The 21,307-nt window shown below is 41.9% G+C and overlaps 1 protein-coding gene across 1 annotated transcript in view; it reads right to left on the bottom strand.

Annotated features, from left to right (window-relative positions):
* LOC112224251 (diacylglycerol kinase gamma) overlaps positions 1–21,307 on the bottom strand; it is a 165,948-nt gene that overhangs the window by 63,570 nt on the left and 81,071 nt on the right. Inside the window, exons 16-18 of the mRNA XM_042319263.1 lie at positions 19,527–19,601; positions 819–904; positions 633–722 (exon numbers count right to left, since the gene is read on the bottom strand). Coding sequence (XP_042175197.1) covers positions 633–722; positions 819–904; positions 19,527–19,601 — 251 coding nt within the window. The remainder of the gene's footprint in view (positions 1–632; positions 723–818; positions 905–19,526; positions 19,602–21,307) is intronic.

Genomic DNA, 21,307 nt, shown 5'->3' with positions numbered 1-21,307 from the left:
TAAAAAGCATGTGCAATATGTTTCCACAAAGACCGCTCTCACACACAGCTACCGCTCTCACACACAGTCACTCACAGCTACTGTCTAATACTGTACAGCTGTACATCTGGTCAGAAAAATTCAAAGAATCCAGCTGCTTTTTAAATGATTTTTCCGAGAACATAATGTATTCAACTTGTGCTTGGTCAAAAAGCCCCTGGGAACTATCTGTCTATTTAGTTTACAAGCATCATAACATCATATGCCTGCCGCCTGGCTAAAGTGCTCTGCTGGCCTCTACAAGCAAGGGTCAGGTCAAGCAGTCAGTCATAATCAGGGTCACAACTATTGGCCCCAAAACAGGCCCAGCCAATAAGCAAACAGGGATTATATAAGAACTCTACTTTGCATTATATAGCACTTTCATATAAGGTCTATGAGGATGGGTTAAGGACCACAAGGACACAACAGGAGCATTGTGAGAATATTGGGGAAAATAATGCTGACTGAAGCTTTCAGTAAGCAGGAAAAAGTAAAACAAGACTCTCACTGCGTTCGATGTACACACAACACACACACACACACACACACACACACACACACACACACACACACACACACACACACACACACACACACACACAGCTCCTCACCTCCGCCCCAGCGTAGGCATCTTGCCAGGTCGTTCCCTGTGCCCAGAGGGAGGATGGCCACAGGGGGATCTCTGGTGAAGTTGGCCTTGTCTGCAGATGGACAGATAACAATAAGATAATGATTACAATTCTGATGGATTGCATCACATGAGTACATGAGTTTAATCCAATAGAATTGAGACACACCAATACAGTCTAAGATCCATCCCACTGTCCCATCCCCTCCACATGCCAGCACCCGGAAATCAGGGACATCATGGAAGAAGTTGAGCCTGGAAGACATAAATACATAAATATGTAAATACACACGCACACACACAGTCACAGAGAGAAAGAGAGATAGAAAGAAAGCGAGAAAGCGAGAGACAGATGCATTAATGTGGCTGGTGTCCAGCCATACAGTGTCTGGGTCACCTTCAAAGCAACCTTTAATCTGGGCCAGGACAAAGGTGTTGACGGGGGCTTTCATGTGCCCCCCAAAAACAGCTGCAGTGCAAACATCACAAACACCCTGTGTGTGTGTGTGTGTGTGTGTGTGTGTGTGTGTGTGTGTGTGTGTGTGTGTGTGTGTGTGTGTGTGTGTGTGTGTGTGTGTGTGTGTGTGTGTGTGTGTGTGTGTGTGTGTGTGTGTGTGTGTGTGTGTGTGTGTGTGTGTGTGTGTGTGTGTGTGTGTGTGTGTGTGTGTGTGTGTGTGTGTGTGTGTGTGTGTGTGTGTGTGCATAAGTGTGCTTCTGTGTCCACAATCATGTGCGGCTGTGTCAAAGTCCACAAAGTGTGCGGCTGTAGTCCACAATCATCTCCAAGACAAAGGAGATGATTGTGGACTACAGGATAAAGAGGACCAAGCACGCCCCCATTCTCATCAAATAAATCAAATCAAATTTTATTTGTCACATACACATGGTTAGCAGATGTTAATGCGAGTGTAGCGAAATGCTTGTGCTTCTAGTTCCGACAATGCAGTAATAACCAACAAGTAATCTAACTAACAATTTCAAAACTACTGTCTTATACACAGTGTAAGGGGATAAAGAATATGTACATAAAGATATATGAATGAGTGATGGTACAGAGCAGCATAGGCAAGATACAGTAGATGGTATCGAGTACAGTATATACATATGAGATGAGTAAGTAAACAAAGTGGCATAGTTAAAGTGGCTAGTGATACATGTATTACATAAGGATGCAGTAGATGATATAGAGTACAGTATATACGTATGCATATGAGATGAATAATGTAGGGTATGTAACATTATATTAGGTAGCATTGTTTAAAGTGGCTAGTGATATATTTTACATCGTTTCCCATCAATACCCATTATTAAAGTGGCTGGAGTTGAGTCAGTGTCAGTGTGTTGGCAGCAGCCACTCAATGTTAGTGGTGGCTGTTTAACAGTCTGATGGCCTTGAGATAGAAGCTGTTTTTCAGTCTCTCGGTCCCAGCTTTGATGCACCTGTACTGACCTCGCCTTCTGGATGATAGCGGGGTGAACAGGCAGTGGCTCGGGTGGTTGTTGTCCTTGATGATCTTTATGGCCTTCCTGTAACATCGGGTGGTGTAGGTGTCCTGGAGGGCAGGTAGTTTGCCCCCGGTGATGCGTTGTGCAGACCTCACTACCCTCTGGAGAGCCTTACGGTTGTGGGCGGAGCAGTTGCCGTACCAGGCGGTGATGCAGCCCACCAGGATGCTCTCGATTGTGCATCTGTAGAAGTTTGTGAGTGCTTTTGGTGACAAGCCGAATTTCTTCAGCCTCCTGAGGTTGAAGAGGCGCTGCTGCGCCTTCTTCACGATGCTGTCTGTGTGAGTGGACCAATTCAGTTTGTCTGTGATGTGTATGCCGAGGAACTTAAAACTTGCTACCCTCTCCACTACTGTTCCATCGATGTGGATAGGGGGGTGTTCCCACTGCTGTTTCCTGAAGTCCACAATCATCTCCTTAGTTTTGTTGACGTTGAGTGTGAGGTTATTTTCCTGTCACCACACTCCGAGGGCCCTCACCTCCTCCCTGTAGGCCGTCTCGTCGTTGTTGGTAATCAAGCCTACCACTGTTGTGTCGTCCGCAAACTTGATGATTGAGTTGGAGGCGTGCGTGGCCACGCAGTCGTGGGTGAACAGGGAGTACAGGAGAGGGCTCAGAACGCACCCTTGTGGGGCCCCAGTGTTGAGGATCAGCGGGGTGGAGATGTTGTTGCCTACCCTCACCACCTGGGGGCGGCCCGTCAGGAAGTCCAGTACCCAGTTGCACAGGGCGGGGTCGAGACCCAGGGTCTCGAGCTTGATGACGAGCTTGGAGGGTACTATGGTGTTGAATGCCGAGCTGTAGTCGATGAACAGCATTCTCACATAGGTATTCCTCTTGTCCAGATGGGTTAGGGCAGTGTGCAGTGTGGTTGAGATTGCATCGTCTGTGGACCTATTTGGGCGGTAAGCAAATTGGAGTGGGTCAAGGGTGTCAGGTAGGGTGGAGGTGATATGGTCCTTGACTAGTCTCTCAAAGCACTTCATGATGACGGAAGTGAGTGCTACGGGGCGGTAGTCGTTTAGCTCAGTTACCTTAGCTTTCTTGGGAACAGGAACAATGGTAGCCCTCTTGAAGCATGTGGGAACAGCAGACTGGTATAGTGATTGATTGAATATGTCCGTAAACACACCGGCCAGCTGGTCTGCGCATGCTCTAAGGGCGCGGCTGGGGATGCCGTCTGGGCCTGCAGCCTTGCGAGGGTTAACACGTTTAAATGTCTTACTCACCTCGGCTGCAGTGAAGGAGAGTCCGCATGTTTTCGTTGCAGGCCGTGTCAGTGGCACTGTATTGTCCTCAAAGCGGGCAAAAAAGTTATTTAGTCTGCCTGGGAGCAAGACATCCTGGTCCGTGACTGGACTGGTTTTCTTCTTGTAGTCCGTGATTGACTGTAGACCCTGCCACATACCTCTTGTGTCTGAGCCGTTGAATTGAGATTCTACTTTGTCTCTGTACTGGCGCTTAGCTTGTTTGATAGCCTTGCGGAGGGAATAGCTGCACTGTTTGTATTCGGTCATGTTACCAGTCACCTTGCCCTGATTAAAAGCAGTGGTTCGCGCTTTCAGTTTCACGCGAATGCTGCCATCAATCCACGGTTTCTGGTTAGGGAATGTTTTAATCGTTGCTATGGGAACGACATCTTCAACGCACGTTCTAATGAACTCGCACACCGAATCAGCGTATTCGTCAATGTTGTTATCTGACGCAATACGAAACATCTCCCAGTCCACGTGATGGAAGCAGTCTTGGAGTGTGGAGTCAGCTTGGTCAGACCAGCGTTGAACAGACCTCAGCGTGGGAGCTTCTTTTTTTAGTTTTTGTCTGTAGGTAGGGATCAACAAAATTGAGTCGTGGTCAGCTTTTCCGAAAGGAGGGCGGGGCAGGCCTTATATGCGTCGCGGAAGTTAGAGTAACAATGATCCAAGGTTTTTCCACCCCTGGTTGCGCAATCGATATGCTGATAAAATTTAGGGAGTCTTGTTTTCAGATTAGCCTTGTTAAAATCCCCAGCTACAATGAATGCAGCCTCCGGATAAATGGATTCCAGTTTGCAAAGAGTCAAATAAAGTTCGTTCAGAGCCATAGATGTGTCTGCTTGGGGGGGGATATATACGGCCGTGATTATAATCGAAGATAATTCTCTTGGTAGATAATGCGGTCGACATTTGATTGTGAGGAATTCTAAATCAGGTGAACAGAAGGATTTGAGTTCCTGTATGTTTCTTTCATCACACCATGTCTCGTTAGCCATAAGGCATACGCCCCCGCCCCTCTTCTTACCATAAAGATGTTTGTTTCTGTCGGCGCGATGCGTGGAGAAACCCGCTGGCTGCACCGCCCCCGATAGCGTCTCTCCAGTGAGCCATGTTTCCGTGAAGCAAAGAACGTTACAGTCTCTGATGTCCCTCTGGAATGCTACCCTTGCTCGGATTTCATCAATCTTGTTGTCAAGAGACTGGACATTGGCGAGAAGAATGCTAGGGAGTGGTGCACGATGTGCCCGTCTCCGGAGCCTGACCAGAAGACCGCCTCGTTTCCCTCTTTTACGGAGTCGTTTTTTTGGGTCGCCGCATAGGATCCATTCCGTTGTCCTGGTTGAAAGGCAGAACACAGGATCCGCTTCGTGAAAATCATATTCTTGGTCGTACTGATGGTGAGTTGACGCTGATCTTATATTCAGTAGTTTTTCTCGACTGTATGTAATGAAACCTAAGATGACCTGGGGTACTAATGTAAGAAATAAAACGTAAAAAAACAAAAAACTGCATAGTTTCCTAGGAACGCGAAGCGAGGCGGCCATCTCTGTCGGCGCCGGAACCTACCTACTCATTGACAGGGCTGTAGTGGAACATGTTGAGAGCTCCGCATCATCAACAAACTAACTTGGTCCAAGCACACCAAGACAGTCGTGAAGAGGGTACAACAAAACTTATTCCCCCTCAGAAGACTGAAAAGATTTGGCATGGGTCCTCAGATCCTCAAAAGGTTCTACAGCTGCACCATTGAAAGCATCCTGGTCGCATCAAATCAAATCACTGCCTGCTATGGCAACTGCTCGGCCTTCGACCGCAAGGCACCACAGAGGGTGGGTGTACGGCCCAGTATATCACTGGGGCCAAGCTTCCTGCCAGGTGGTCAGAGGAAGGCCCTAAAAATTGTCAAGACTCCAGCCTCCCTAGTCATAGACTGTTCTCTCTGCTACCACACAGCAAACCGGAGCGCCAAGTCTAGGTCTAAGAAGCTTCTAAACAGCTTCTTCCCCCAAGCTATAAGACTCCTAAACATATAATCAAATGGCTACCCAGACTATTTACATTGCCCCCCCCCTCTTTTACACCACTGCTACTCTCTGTTGTTATCATCTATGCATAGTCACTTTAATAACTCTAACTACATGTACATATTACCTCTACTAACTGGTGCCCACGCACATTGACTCTGTACCGGTACCCCCCTGTTTATAGTCTCGCTATTGTTATTTTACTGCTGCTCATTAATTACTTGTTACTTTTATTTCTTATTCATATTTTTTTTTAACTGCATTGTTGGTTAGGGGCTCATAAGTAAGCATTCCACTGTAAGGTGAAACAACCTGTTGTATTCAGCATCTGTGACTATTAAAATTGGATTTGATTTGTGTGTATCACTGACATGGCGTTTGACAACAGTACGACAGACTGCCCTCTCTCCTGGTCGTTGAAGTGAACTGCACTCTCCCTTAGTGACGCACAACACAAGCATGCCAGCACTCCAGGGAAATCTGTAGGTACAGCACCGAGATGCGTATGTATCACATTTAACAAAACATTTGCACATCAACATTAAACATTAATATCCTTTAACCTCACCGCATGAGGCTTGACAAATCATGACAATGTTTTATGCATGTGGGCTTAGTTGGAGAAAGCACATCAACAACAGGGCCAAACGACCATCTGCATTAGGATGGAGACATCACTCTTAATCAACACAAAACAACTAATTGTATTCTCTAAACAAATCACTCAGCTTCAATCTGCCACTCGAAAAGCCTGGTGGTGACTGAGCCTGTTGCCATGGAGCCCATGGTAACGACACTGGAGAATTTGTCTGGGTCTATATTAACCCTGTGTCTGCTATGCTATATAGCCAGACAACATTAGGCCTGTCTTTGGCTGTACGCATTAAGATATGTATCCATAATGTCCTGACAAATATACATTTGGACAGTGTACAAATGAGGTCAGCTTGGGCTGTTTTACAACTCTACATACAGTATTGAGATATGTATTTATCCACACTGTCCTGACAAATATGCCTTTGTAAGTGATGCAAGGATGACCAACAATGGAGGAGTTATACAAGAGACGAGGAGAGAATGAAGATAGCAACTTATTTGTCATGACATCAGATTGATCCACCACGCTGGCATGTATTGAGGACATTATTTGGATTTGATTTGATTTGATTTTGATTTAAAAGACGAGGAAAAGCCTCAAACTCTGGAAGCTCAGATGCAATCATTTATTCGACAGCAAGCTGTCTTCATCAGGGTTTATTGATGACATGACATGTGCTGAGGCCCAGCAGGTAATTACAATAAAACATGGCTAAACGTCACCCACGACTCCTGTGTGTTCCCTAACAAACCCACGCATAACATTAGCTAACAACAAAATAGGTTAACACATATGATGAGTAAAGCTATGAAGAGCCAGACTAATGGCTAACGGCTAATGGCTAATCCAAATAAAAGTCCTACATAACAATCACACACCAGCAGTCTCACACTATAATATGTTTTCCATGTAAGGATACCCCGTAACCACCCAGACTGCTATGTGAATAGTGGATTATCTTCCTTATAACCTCCAACCTTCATCAATATTAAACTCTCAAAGATTGTTGACATTCATTGGACTGTGCCTTACACTCGAATGTCAATAAAACAGCATATGAACAAACAGCATTTAAAGCTATTGATATTTATAGTTTTAGAATCCTATATGACCTATCCTATAGAACTTTATCCTATAAGATTTTATAGAATTCCATAGGACACCAATAAGATTGGTTCCAAAATATGATACGATTGAATCAGCAGCGCAACATAAATTGAACTTTCAAAACACATTTCCAATATTCTACGTACTTCTATGTGTGCTATTTCTATGCTTCCCAGTCTTAAGTTTTGTTTTTGCATCCTTTACTTTCAGTTTTGTACAATATTTCTGATTATGGAAAATATATTTCACAGCGGTTCAGATTTTACAATTATTCTCTACACTATGCTCGTTTTCCATGATCCTATTCCACTTTAACTTTGAATGCCAGGGCTCTCATGAAGTGTTTGCATTTGTATTGATGTCAGAGTTATTAGAGGGACAATAGCGCACTGAGTATCGGCCATTAGCGACTGGTAGGCTACTAATGACCATCAGCGTTATCAGAGCACAGTTTTGGAGAAGCCTACTTACCAAGATGGAATTTGACTGCGGTCATGACTCCTGACTGCTGGTGTAGCGGTAATAGGGCCACTGTAACAGCCCTACACCCAAGTGATAAAACCTCACAAAGGTGGAGAACTCCAACTCGCTGCAGCACAGATATCACCAATCGTCATGCCCCTGAACAATGCCCAAGAAGCCTCCAGACCCCTAGTGGAGTGAGCACCCACACCGCTAGGCAACCTTTGTCCTTTGTTGTCATATGCCTCCACAATCCAATGAGAAAGACACTGTTTAGAGAATGCCCTACCCCAAACTGGATTAGAGAAAGAAAAAGTTGTCACAAACTCGGATATCCTTGGTCCTATCCATATACGTGCGTAATGCGCCGGACACAGGCCATGCAACCTCTGTTGTTCACTGGAAGCAAACCGAGGATGTGAGAAAGGAAACAGCTTGAAAGCCGTGGGACCTATAAGACATAGACATAACCTTGGGAGCAAAAGCTGCTTTAAGACCTACCGTCACTTTGGAGTTGCCAGGCGCAAACTCCAAACAGGAAGGGTGTACTGATGCGTGGAGATCCCCAACGCGCTTGGGTGATGCCAAAGCCATGAGCAGGACAGTCTTGTAGGAAAATACCTTCAGGTCCACAGAGTCCAATGGTTCAAACGGAGCGTCCAGGACCAAAGCCAGGTCCCAGGTCGGTGCCGTAGGCTTTGACAGTGGTCTGAGCCAACGCATGCCTTTATAGGGAACATCACCACCAGAAGATGAGACCCTGGGGTAGAGCTATCAATCCCTACATGACACGTCAAGATGGCTACCATAATAACCTTCAATGTGGAAAAAGAAAGGGCCTGTTCAAAAAGCTCTTGCAAGAACATAACAATGTCCACCAAAGAGCTTTGAAAAGGACAAACTCCTTTAACCTGACATCAACCCTCAAACGCACCACTTATATGTATACAACCCTCTCATATAGGGGGCACATGCTATCAAAATTCAACCTTTCAGGGACCAAACCCACAGATTCCATATCTGCGTTTGTGGGTGCCAAACTCAATAGATCCCAACGACACGGAATCCTCCATGAGTCCGGGAACCAAGGTTGTCGGGGCCAACAGGGAGCAACCAGAATAAAAATACCCTGCTGTTGGACCCTCTCCACGGTAGGCTGAATCAGGTTCATCGGAGGAAACTCATAGAGCAGGGCCCACAGACACTGATACACCAAAGCATTTATTCCCAACCAGACCAAGAAACTGAATGCATTGAGCCGGAGTCAAGCAACTTTTCTTGTTATTCACTATGAACCCCAGAGACTGAATATGGGAAGCTAGCATGGCAGTGTGGAGCTCCACCTGTTCTCTCGACTCCGCTACTACCAGCCAATCATCCAGATAGGCCAATACTCTGATACCCTGGCACGGTGCCAAAGCCACCTCCACCACCATAGAAAAGGTGCGGGGTCGATAGGGAGAGCCCGAAAGGCAGGACCAGAAACTTGAAGGCCACATCCACAAAATGAAATCTCAGAAACTTTCTGTGGGGAGGATGTACAGTATAGCCACATCTTTCAGATCTATGGACGTGAACCAATCACTGGGACGCACCGACTGCAATAGCCAGTGAAGTGTCAGCATTTTGAACATGCAAACCTTGAGGTGGTTGTTTAAAACACACAAGTCCAGGATGGGATGCAACGTTCCATCGCTCTTAGGAAGTAAGAAGTACCAGCTGCACCAACCGCTCTGTACTTCTGACACGGGCACCACCTGTATAGCCTGTTGTTGAAAGAGAGAGGAAATCTCCTCTCTAAAGACAGGCACTAGGACCTCGGAGACCATTGACGTAATGACACCACGAAAAGAAGGAGGATGAACTGCAGACCGTACCCTTTTGTCACCGTCCTCTTTACCCATGGTGAAACTGTGCATGCCCGCCACTGGACGGAGCACACTTACGGGCCGGTAAGGATTACATAACAGAGCCAAATAACCTTACCCAAATACAGTGCCTTTGGAAAGTATTCAGACCACTTGATTTTTTCCACATTTTGTTACGTTACAGCCTTATTCTAAAATGTATGATTCCACCCCCCCCCCCATCAATCTACACACAATACCCCATAATGACAAAGCAAAAACAGATGTTTAGACATTTTTTCTAATTTAAAAAAAAAATTGGATATATAACATTGACATAAGTATTCAAGCTCTGTCAGGTCGGATGTGGAGGGTCTTGGCACAACTATTTTCAGGTCTCTCCAGAGATGTTTCGATCAGGTTCAAGTATGGGCTCTGACTGGGCCACTCAAGGACATTCATAGACTGGTCCCGAAGCCCCTCCTGCATTGTCTTGGCTGTGTGCTTAGGGTCATTGTACTGTTCCAAGGTGAACCAACCCCCAATCTGAGGTCCTGAGCGCTCTGGAGCAGGTTTTCATCAAGGATCTCTCTGTACTTTGTTCCGTTCATCTTTCCCTTGATCCTGACTAGTCTCCCAGTCCCTGCCTCTGATAAACATCCCCACAGCATGATGCTTCCACCACCATGCTTCACCGTCGGGAAGGTTCCAGGTTTTCTCCAACGCTAACGCTTGGCATTCAGGCCAAATAGTTCAATCTTGGTTTCATCAGACCAGAGAATCTTGTTTCTCATGGTCTGAGAGTCCTTTAGGTGCCTTTTGGCAAACTCCAAGCGGGCTGCCATGTGCCTTTTACTGAAGAGTGGCTTCTGTCTGGAAACTCTACCATAAAGGCCTGATTGGTGGAGTGCTGCAGAGATGGTTGTCCTTCTGGAAGTTTCTCCCATCTCCACAGAGTAACTCTAGAGCTCTGTCAGAGTGACGATTGGGTTCTTGGTCACCTCCCTGACCAAATCCTTTGTCCCCCGATTGCTCAATTTTGGCCAGGTGGCCAGCTCTAGGAAGAGTCTTGGTGGTTCCAAACGTCTTCCATTTAAGAATGATGGAGGTTCACTCTGTTCTTGGGGAATTTCAATGCTGCACCTTCAGAAAGCTTTCACACCCCTTGACTTTTTCCACATTTTGTTGAGTTACAGCCTAAATTTAAAACTGATTTAAATGTAGATTTTGTGTCACTGGCCTACACACAATACCCCATAATGTCGTAGTGGAATTCTGTTTTTTGACATTCTTACAAATGAATTGAATATTAAAAGCTGAAATGTCTTGAGTCAATAAGCATTCAACCCTTTGTTTTGGCAAATCTAAATAAATTAATACTTAAAAATGTGCTTAACAAGTCACCTAATAAATTGCATGGACTCACTCTGTGTGCAATCATAGTATTTTCAATTATTTTTGAATGACTATCTCATCTCAGTACCCACACATACAATTATTTGTAAGGTCCCTCAGTCGTGCAATGAATTTTAAACACAGATTCAACCACAAAGACCAGGAAGGTTTTCCAATGCCTCTCAAAGAAGGGCACCTATTGGAAGATGGGTATTTTTTTAAGCAGACACTAAATATCCCTTTGAGCATGGTGAAGTTATTAATTACACTTTGGATGGTGTATCAATACACCCAGTCATTACAAAGATACAGGCGTCCTTCCTAACTCCGTTGCCGGAGAGGAAGGAAACTGCTCAGGGATTTCCCTTTGAGGCCAAAGGTGTCGTTAAGACAGTTACAGAGTTTAATGGCTGTGACAGGAGATGGATCAATCAACACTGTAGTTATTCCAAAATACTAACGTAAATGAAAGAGTAAAAAGAAGGAAGCATGTACAGAATAAAAATAAACTAAACGAACTAACTTGTTAAACTAAACTTAACTAAAGTAAAACTGCAAAAACAATGTGGAAAATAAATGATCTTCATGTCCTGAATACAAAGCGTTATGTTTGGCGCAAATCCAACAACAACACATCACTGAATACCACTCTTCATATTTTCAAGCATGATGGTGGCTGCATCATGTAAAGGGTATGTTTGTCCTCGGCAAGTACTAGAGAGTTTTTTTAGGATGAAAAGAAATGGGATAGAGCTAAGGAGTGGCCTAGTTACAGTTTAGACTTAAATCGTATTGAAAATGTATGGCAAGACTTGAAAATGTCTGTCTAGCAATGGTCAACAACCAACTTGATAGAGCTTAAAGAATAATACAAAAAATTCAAATATTGCACAATCTAGGTGTGCAAAGCTCTTAGAGACTTACCCAAAAAGAATCACAGCTGTAATCACTTCCAAAGGCGATTCTAACATGAATTGTCTCAGGGGGTTGAATACTTATGTAGTCAATTCATTTTATTTTTCATATTTGTTTTCTTCCTCTTTATTCCACTTTGACATTAGAGTATTTTGTGTATAACGTTGACAAAAAATGACAATGAAATCCATATTAATCCCACCTTGTAAGAAAACTAAATGAAAACTTTCTGAAGGCACTGTATATAGCAAGATACGGTAAAGTCCATTCTTCTTCTGAAGAGTACAAATTAGGCTGTTTGAGAAGGTTTGAATTTCAAGCAACCTGCATACACATTGTGCAATAGACTGACATAGCTACTGTAGTAGATCCATGTTGTGTACTGGAAAATCTTGGTAGAGCATGGGTGTCGGCATTGTGGTGCTCATGTGGATTTCCTTTCTTTTTCGGCCAATCCCTACTTCTCACTTAAAACATATTTGTTTGTTTTTAATTTCCATGGTTTTTACACAGGAAGGTGATTATACAAAATTATACAACATTTCCACATGCAAAAGGTGTCTTTCGAAAATTTAAGTTGAGCTTCAAATTATGTTAATTTTTTTGTATTTTTTAAAAAGACGTGTTTAGTCACACATAATTTAATGTCCAAGGCCCGGTTTCCCAAAAATATCTTAAGACAAAGATCATCGTTAGAACCTTTGTTAAATCTTCAGCTGTTTCCTAAAACCACCGTTACTAAAGTTACTAAACCACATAGCATATCATTACAGCAGTATGTACCGGTATGTTAGCTAACTACCTAATGTTAGTTGGCTACTAATACATTGAACTTGCCAGTATATTAACTATATTGTATCAAACTAACTACCCAACGTTTATTGACTTGATTATTCCCGTCATTCATAGTTTAGCTAAGTGGTATAGTCGTTGTGCGTTTTTAATGGACATTTGGGTACCTTCATAAATTCGCTGTGGCTATCTACTCCGATTTCAGAGCACTCTCATCTGAGTGTACTTGTGCAAGAATGCAGAATAACTGATGAATACTAAACAATTGGTCAAGTTGCACTTCCTAAGGCTTCCACTAGATGTCAACCGTCGTTAGAAACTTGTTTGAGGCTTCAACGTTGTAGTGGAGCCGAATGAGAGGGGAATGAGTCAGGTGTCTGGCAGAGTGCCACAGGCTGGTCACGCGCATTTCACATGAGAGGGAGCTGCGTTCCTTTGCTTTTCTGAAGACAAAGGAATTCTCTGGTTGGAACCTTATTGATGATTTATGTTTAAAAAATCCTAAAGATTGACTCCATACATCGTTTGACATGTTTCTAAAGGACTGTAATGGAACTTTTTGACATTTCGTCTGCAACTAGTGAACATGCTTCGTGAGTTTTGATTTGTTTACCAAACGCGCTAACAAAAGTAGCTATTTGGACATAAATTATGGACATTATCGAACAAATCAAACATTTATTGTGGAACTAGGATTCCTGGAAGTGCATTCTGATGAAGATCATCAAAGGCAAGTGAATATTTATAATGTTATTTCTAACTTCTGTTGACTCCAACATGGCAGATATATATAAATGTTTTCTGAGCGCCGTTCTCAGATAATTGCATGGTTTGCTTTTTCCGTAAAGCTTTTTTGAAATATGACACAGCAGTTGCATTAAGGAGAAGTATATCTATAATTCCATTTCTAACACTTGTATTTTCTTCAACATTTATGATGAGTATTTCTGTAAACTGATGTGGCTATGCAAAATCACTATGTATGTTTTTGGAACTACTACACGTAACGCGCCAATGTAAACTCAGATTTTTTTATATAAATATGAACATTATCGAAAAAAACATATATGTATTGTGTAACATGAAGTCCTATGAGAGTCATCTGATGAAGATCATCAAAGGTAAGTGATTCATTTTATCTCTATTTGTGCTTTTTGTGACTCCTATCTTTGGCTGGAAAAATGGCTGTGTTTTTCTGTGGCTTGGTGGTGACCTAACATAATCGTTTGTGGAGCTTTCGCTGTAAAGCCTTTTTGAAATCAGTCACTGTGGCTGGATGAACGAGAATTGTATCTTTAAAATGGTGTAAAATACTTGTATGCTTGAGGAATTTTAATTTTGAGATTTTTTGTTGTTTTGAATTTGGCGACCTGCACTTTCACTGGCTGTCATATCGATCCCGTTAACGTAAACATACCAGTTTATGTAAGTGACTCTCAAAGTACTGATAAGTTTGCCGAGTGAGCATTTGGAAAGAAATCCCTGCAAATATCTGTGGGAGTTCCCCCAGAACCCCCTCCAGTTTATTACTTGTTACTTCTCACTAAAGGGACCTACGGAGGATGTCTTTTGGACCTCTTTTTATGGTCCTGTCCGGACCGGCCACCTTTTTTTGGTGTGGTCCGGACTGGCCTTGATTTTGACGTCCACAGACGTGACTCTCTAAAAACAAGTGAGAAGAGCATTTTTTGCTAACCCTAACCCTTTTCCTAACCTAATCCTTCTAACCTGATACCTTAATTATCCTATCCTGCTGCTTAAGTTCTCCTAACCTGCTACGAAAAAGTCGTAGCTGTATCCAAGTGCCGTGTTTTCAGGGAATCTCGTCAGATTTTTGGTCCGATCCGGACCAACATACGGAATATGCATATTTTCAACGTCCGGAAAATGCATATATTTTAAACTTCCTGAAAAGACGTCTTTTCACCTTTCATTTATAACCTAAAATTAACCGAACTTCAAAGTCTGGAAAATACATATTTTAAACATAATTTTGCTGACAAGGTTCAGATTTTTGAGAACACACTGAAAAGTAACTTGCCACGGTTGTTCAGTCAGCTCAAATTTGGATTAAAATGTAATGAAGAAAATTGCATTAACAGAGGGCGTGTACTGAATTAATACATCATAAGGTAAGGGCTGGACTTGTTCTGGATGCTCCAAGAGTGACGTGTTATGTCTCGTATGTTGATCAGGCTAATTGGATACCACGAAAAGGGGGTAAAGGGGGTAAAAAAAAAAAAAAAAAAAAGCTAGCTACGTAGCATGTGTACACTCACTGCAATGCACAGCAGATGTGCATTGGCCAGGTTTAGATTCAACATAGTTAGCAAAACCATTTGTTTTATAATCTAGTTTGTGTTGTGAGAGGCTGGTCTTGGTTGAGGAAATGTAGGCTAGGTAGCAGTTGTTTGTGCTGAAACTGACATCTGGCTGCAGTTTCCCAAAGTTGTTGACTATGAACTTTACTTAGCTAGCTATGCTTTATGGAAGAATGTAGCTAGCTAGGATATATTGTCAATGTTGAGTTGTGGTCTACGATCTATACAGCTATGCAACAGTCTCGTTGGCTAGTAGCTAACTGGCTAGCTATAATAGCAGCCAAGGACATAGCTATATTTGTGCTCTGGTTTAGTTTACACCAATGACTTTAGTCATATAAAAACCTTCTAGCAAAATATAGCTACCTCCTTTGCTTGTAGCTTGCTTCTCATCCGACTGGTGTTAGCTAGCAAGCTACAGCTGTTAGGCTGCTACAAGCTGGGTCATTCCTACAATGCAGTGCCTTTTTCTGTCCCCAGGAAATATCAGATCTTATTTAGTGTAAAATTTGAATTCCAAAAGGCTTTTAAATATAAGGTCAGGTGTCCTTTACCTTAAAAACACCAAAACCATGGATCCTGAAAGGGAATTCCATGCATTTTAAACACTTGACAGTGGATGTAAGTGGTTTTGCCATGTCCCCAGGTGTTAATTATCAACTTCCACAAGAAATATCAGCCATAAAATAATTAAATGATTAAAATCTTTCTTCATTATTTTATAGTCCTAGTTAAAGTCTCTTTCATCAATAACATTTTTTTTCTCATGATTATTGCATTTATTATTATTTTATATTTTATGTGTGTCCCTGATATCACTTTCCACACTTTTAGGTTGCTATAATTCTCCATTTAAGAAAACAACCCTTTCCTACAATGACACCACATTATTATTTGGTGGGAAAACTATGGTGTAAAGCAAAATATATATATATAAACATTCAGTTGTATCTATTTGTCCATGTTTCATGTTTTTAGTCTGTATATATACACACACACTACTGTTCTAAAGTTTGGGGCCAATTAGAAATGTCCTTATTTTTTAAAGAAAAGCACATTTATTGTCGATTAAAAAAAACATCAGATTGATCAGAAAGACAGTGTAGACAATGTTAATGTTGTAAATGACTATTGTAGCTGGAAACGGCTGAGTGATTTTTAATGGAATATCTACATAGGAGTAGATAGAAAACCCTTTTGCAATTATGTTAGCACAGCTGAAAATAGTTGTCCTGATTAAAGAAGCAATAAAACTGGCCTTCTTTAGAGTAGTTGAGTATCTGGAGCGTCAGCATTTGTGGGTTCGATTACTGGCTCAAAATGGCTAGAAACAAAGCACTTTCTTCTGAAACTTGTCAGTCGATTGTTGTTCTGAGAAATTAAGGTTATTACATGCGAGAAATTGCCAAGAAACTGAAGATCTCGTACAACACTGTGTACTACTCCCTTCACAGAACAGATCAAACTGGCCCTAACCAGAATAGAAAAGAGGAGTGGGAGGTCCCAGTGCACAATTGAGCAAGAGGACAAGTACATTAGAGTGTCTAGTTTGAGAAACAGATGCTTCACAAGTCCTCAACTGGCAGCTTCATTAAATAATACCCGCAAAACACCAGTCTCAACGTCAGCAGTGAATAGGCGACTCTGGGATGCTGGCCTTCTAGGCAGAGTTGCAAAGAAAAAGCTATATCTGGCCAATAAAAAGAAAAGATTGAGATGGGCAAAATAACACCGACACTGACAGAGGAACTCTGCATAGAATGCCAGCATCCATGAGTCACCTTTTCACCGTTGACGTTGATACTGGTGTTTTGCGTTACGACAATTGGGTACTTTTTCCACCACTGACTTTTTCTGATAGAATACTAAAACAATAATTTTTTCCCAAAATGTTTGAGGTCCAAACGGCATTGCATAGTAGGAATGGCCCAGCTAGCTCCTGTTGTGCAGCAATCGAGTTGCTGGTCCGGTTTTAGAACTGAGATTCAGCTGAAAAGATATTAGCATTGTCAGAAATGCTACAAAAAAGTAGCACATCTTTGGTTCTCTATTGGCACGTGAGAGCAGTAAATTATACATGTAATTTAAGCTGTTGCCCTGACAAACGTATTCAGTCCGAAAGGTGGCAAGTCTAAGGGTCACTTTATGGATGCTGTAATCTTGTTCTTATCCAACACCTAGATATTGAGCTAGGTCGGGACAAGACATTGTATTTTTTCTTAATGCTAAAGACCCCGTTAAAAATCTGGTATTTGGTTCTCGGTAATACAAATCAAGTTGATTTTGCCAAGTTATGTCGACATTGGTGTCATATTGGCTTAAATATGATAGTAGGGAGATTTGAATTTAACATTGAGCTTCAATTAATCCCTACTATATAATGTTACACCGAGTGACCGACTGCGTGTTTTACTACCCCATACATACACCATCATCAGTTTCATCACTTCTCTCGTTATGACAGGCAGTGCAACGTATCACAAATAATTATACAACTACCATAATAATGGCATTACATCATGTTAATTTAACCTGGACTGTCCTGATGCCCTGTCCATTATCTACTAGTGGTAGGGAGAGAAGTGCGTCACTGTAGTCTGTCTCTCCTCCTACAATGGGCTATTGAGAGAGAGAGCAGCCCTAGTCGTGACAGCAGAGGGAGGAGTGGGGGAGGCAGGGATAGAATAGGTTGGCCGCTCTCAGAGAAAGCATTCATGTCTATTGATGTTGTATAGGGCATTTCTCCTGAATGAACTGTTCCATATTGCACAACTCAGGTACAAGGTGTCCCTCTGGCTAGGTTCATACGCACATCAAGTGTGTGTTTGTGTGTCAAGTGGGTGAAGTATGCATGTGTGTGTGTGTGTGTGTGTGTGTGTGTGTGTGTGTGTGGAGAGGATAGAGGTTGTCTGATGGTGCAGTAGCTTACTGCCAGGGTTGTGTTCAGTAGGGAGAATACACTTTGAAGCCTAGTAAACCTTGGCCTATGTTCTGTTGCACAACCAAGTTCCATCTGGGACAGAACGAAATTTGAAAAATAATAACTTTCTATGGATCCAAGATTTCAACAATTTCAGTATTTCAATCCGAAATGTTTTTTTTTTACATGGCACACTTCATTACTTTGCATGTTGTCATGATTTTGGCCTGGGGGGTAGGTTTATGACAGTCATAAATACCTCTTCCCCCCTTTTTCCTCTCTCTACCCTACTGAGGTTACATTTACAAAACCCTTGGTTGACATAGAGATTCTGGGAACATCAGAAGGTGGGGGAAATTAACTATATTCTGGTAATCCGACAAATGGAACATATGCGGTGGTACTTAATGAATATGATGTCAGTTCGGTTGTCATCTGAGACATTCTCATCAATGATAAGATGACATAAACTCTACAGTGGAAAGTCTACACATCAGAGTTATCGGATTCACATGGAATTGTTGTTCAATTGAAATGTTTGAATATGAAATTATTTGTGATGGGATGAAATGTGATCTTAGCTTCTAAAATGTGAGATTTGGGTTTTCATAAGCTATGGCTCTGCTCAATCAGTGGCCCGCCCTGTGAAGGGACAAGGGCTATAAAACTTTTCAAACATGCCCTCCTCTCCCTTCCTATATAAGCCCTTGACAACAATATAACTTTCTGTTCCAATGATGTGAGGACGATGGTCCAATGTCAGAATGATTCAGATAATAACTACAGAACGAAGCCAACATCAGTGTGAGCTTGGTTGCGAATGGTATGAACTTTGAACTCTTATTCACTACAGAAGTGATACCTCCTAGATGTTGAGTTAGCAACAGCAGATGCAACGAGGGTTAGGAAGGAACAGACAGAGTATTCTGTCTATCACCCAACGACGTTACTACAACATATCCAATTGACAACCAGAGACATTCTTCAAAGGACTCGGTTTGGCAACATGGCCTTCCATCTACCACCAACCTACCAAAGCGCAGCTCAGAGCAAATATTTATTGCATTTTCCTTTTCCAAATGGGCGGTAATTTAGAATGCATCAGGTACTGTATTTACGATTGCACAGCTTCACCTTTGTTCCTGTCTTCCCGCACCTTCACTCAAACCCAGACCCTTTTCTTTTGTGTAACAAGCTGTCATATCTGTTCCGCCCGCTAGGGACGTTTTCCTTGTGTGTATGTGTATGGGTAATTCTGTGTGATTAGTTAGGTATTTAGTAAATAAATAATTAAACCCAATTTTGGATTGCTGATTCAAATTGTTAGCCAGGGTTCGTGCCGATAACCAAGAATTTACAACTTTCAGATGAGACTGAATTAAGATGAGGATTAATATTGACTGCTATTGATGTAAAATATTACTAGGTTTTTAAGATTTTATTCGGATGATAACAGCTCTATAAATATTATTTTGTGGTGCCTGACTCTCTAGTTAATTACATTTACATGATTAGCTCAATCAGGTGATATTAATTACGGAGAAATTATTTTATAGAATAGCATGTCATATCACTTAATCCGGCATAGCCAAAGACACGACAATGTTATAACAAACAAACAAATATTTTTGTATAGATCCAATCATAGAGCAAGTGTTGCCTTGAGAAGTGGAACCATCCATTTTCTGGGCTGTGTCTATAGGTGGGACTGTGAGTGATGAGGATGAGACTTACCCCACCATGGGTCCCTCTCTGTCTAGACTGTACACCTGTCTGGGGTTCAGCAGGTACTGGAACTTTCTCAATACCCTGCAGGAGACATAACAGCAGTATTAGAGTTACTGCACACACACACACACAAACTGACAAACTCACAAACTGTCTGTGCACAAATGGAACCAGAGAGAGAGGGAAAGAGAGAGGTAATACTTCATGGATACAAAGACAGACATATAACATGTAAAGAAGCACCATCCAAATAGTACAAGTTTTACTTAAAAGCACTGTCTACAGTAAATGTTCTGCTCCACAAATGGTCAATATCTCTATAGCTTACTGTGCCCAATGACACAGTAGTTTCCTGTAACCTTGAAAAGCGGGAGATGCATCAGAGGGCTATTCTATTGAAGCTTCCACAGTGCTCTTCATGGAGCCTTGCACTGGTAATTGTGTTAGCTTCCGATACCCACACAGCACTTTGGTCAGAGTGAGAACAGAGGATGAAGAGGAGTGGGTAGAGGAGACAACGGAAAACCGACAGCTAGGTTAGAATGTGTCACGATGAACTAACCATTTGTCCTAGAATGCAACTCATACTATGTACAGTAGTGTGGCAGATTACTTGGGCAGTAAACGTGTTAGGATACTGTTATGAATGTGTCATAAAGAACACTTCAATTTAAGTGTTACCAAGTTAACCCAAGAAGAGAAAATAGTAGAGATATACTACTTAATTTAAGAGAACTGTATGTCATTTAAAATGCTCATTTACAAAAACAAGACCAATCAGTGACACCACCATTTCCTTATTTACATCAAAGGGAGAAATAAATAGGCTTGCCTTTGGTACTCAGAGAGTAAATGCATATTTTTGTTATGAGAACACATCTATTAATAGAGAATAATTCTACCTTTAAGTGGTATTTAAGACTATGTTGCTATGGTGATGGTGTTTCTGAAGCCAAAATAGTGTCCTCACAGTGCTATGAAAAGCATGGTGGGAGGACAGAGGAGAGAGAGCTGAAACAGTGAACACATTCATTTACAGCCAGAATGGCACTTGGGACTTTAGGACTGTGTCGGAACAGCGAAATGACCATAATTATTTACCAAATTTAAAATCCTCTGCAATTACAAAGCCTTAAAATTCTTGAATGTAGTCATTGTTGTTAGCAATGTTAGCTTCACATTATTTAGATAATATGATGAGTAGCTAGCCAAAGGTTTAGAACACTTTGGCAGTAGCATTACAGGACTCTATAAAACACATATTGCAGGAGTGTTTCAATCAGAGTGAATAATCTGAGACGTTCTATGTCAGCCATTCTCAACTGGTGGACAGCGCTCAGGATCTGGACCCAGAATGGGGTCAATACGGACCATGGGTCGTGACCAAAAAAATAAATATTATACAGGACCTTCAAAAAGTATTTAGACCCCTTCCCTTTTTCCAAATTCTGTTACGTTACAGCGTTATTCTAAAATGGATTATATAATAATAATGACTAAGTGAAAACAGGTTAAGATATTTTAACAAATGTATAAAAAACAGAAAAACCTTATTTACTTAGCTACCCAGACTCTTTGCTATGAGACTCAAAATTGAGCTCAGGTGCATCCTGTTTCCATTGATCATCCTTGAGATGACTATACAACTTGATTGGAGTCCACCTGTGGTAAACTCAATTGATTGGACATGATTTTGGAAGGCACACACCTGTCTATATAAGGTCCCACAGTTGACAGTGCATGTCAGCAAAAACCAAGCCATGAAGTCGAAGGAATTGTCTGTAGAG

This window comes from Oncorhynchus tshawytscha, linkage group LG03 (assembly GCF_018296145.1).
Source record: "Oncorhynchus tshawytscha isolate Ot180627B linkage group LG03, Otsh_v2.0, whole genome shotgun sequence".
NCBI lineage: Eukaryota > Metazoa > Chordata > Actinopteri > Salmoniformes > Salmonidae > Oncorhynchus > Oncorhynchus tshawytscha.
The sequence above is the reverse complement of the archived record's forward strand: the minus strand, read 5'-3'. Positions and strand labels throughout refer to the sequence as shown.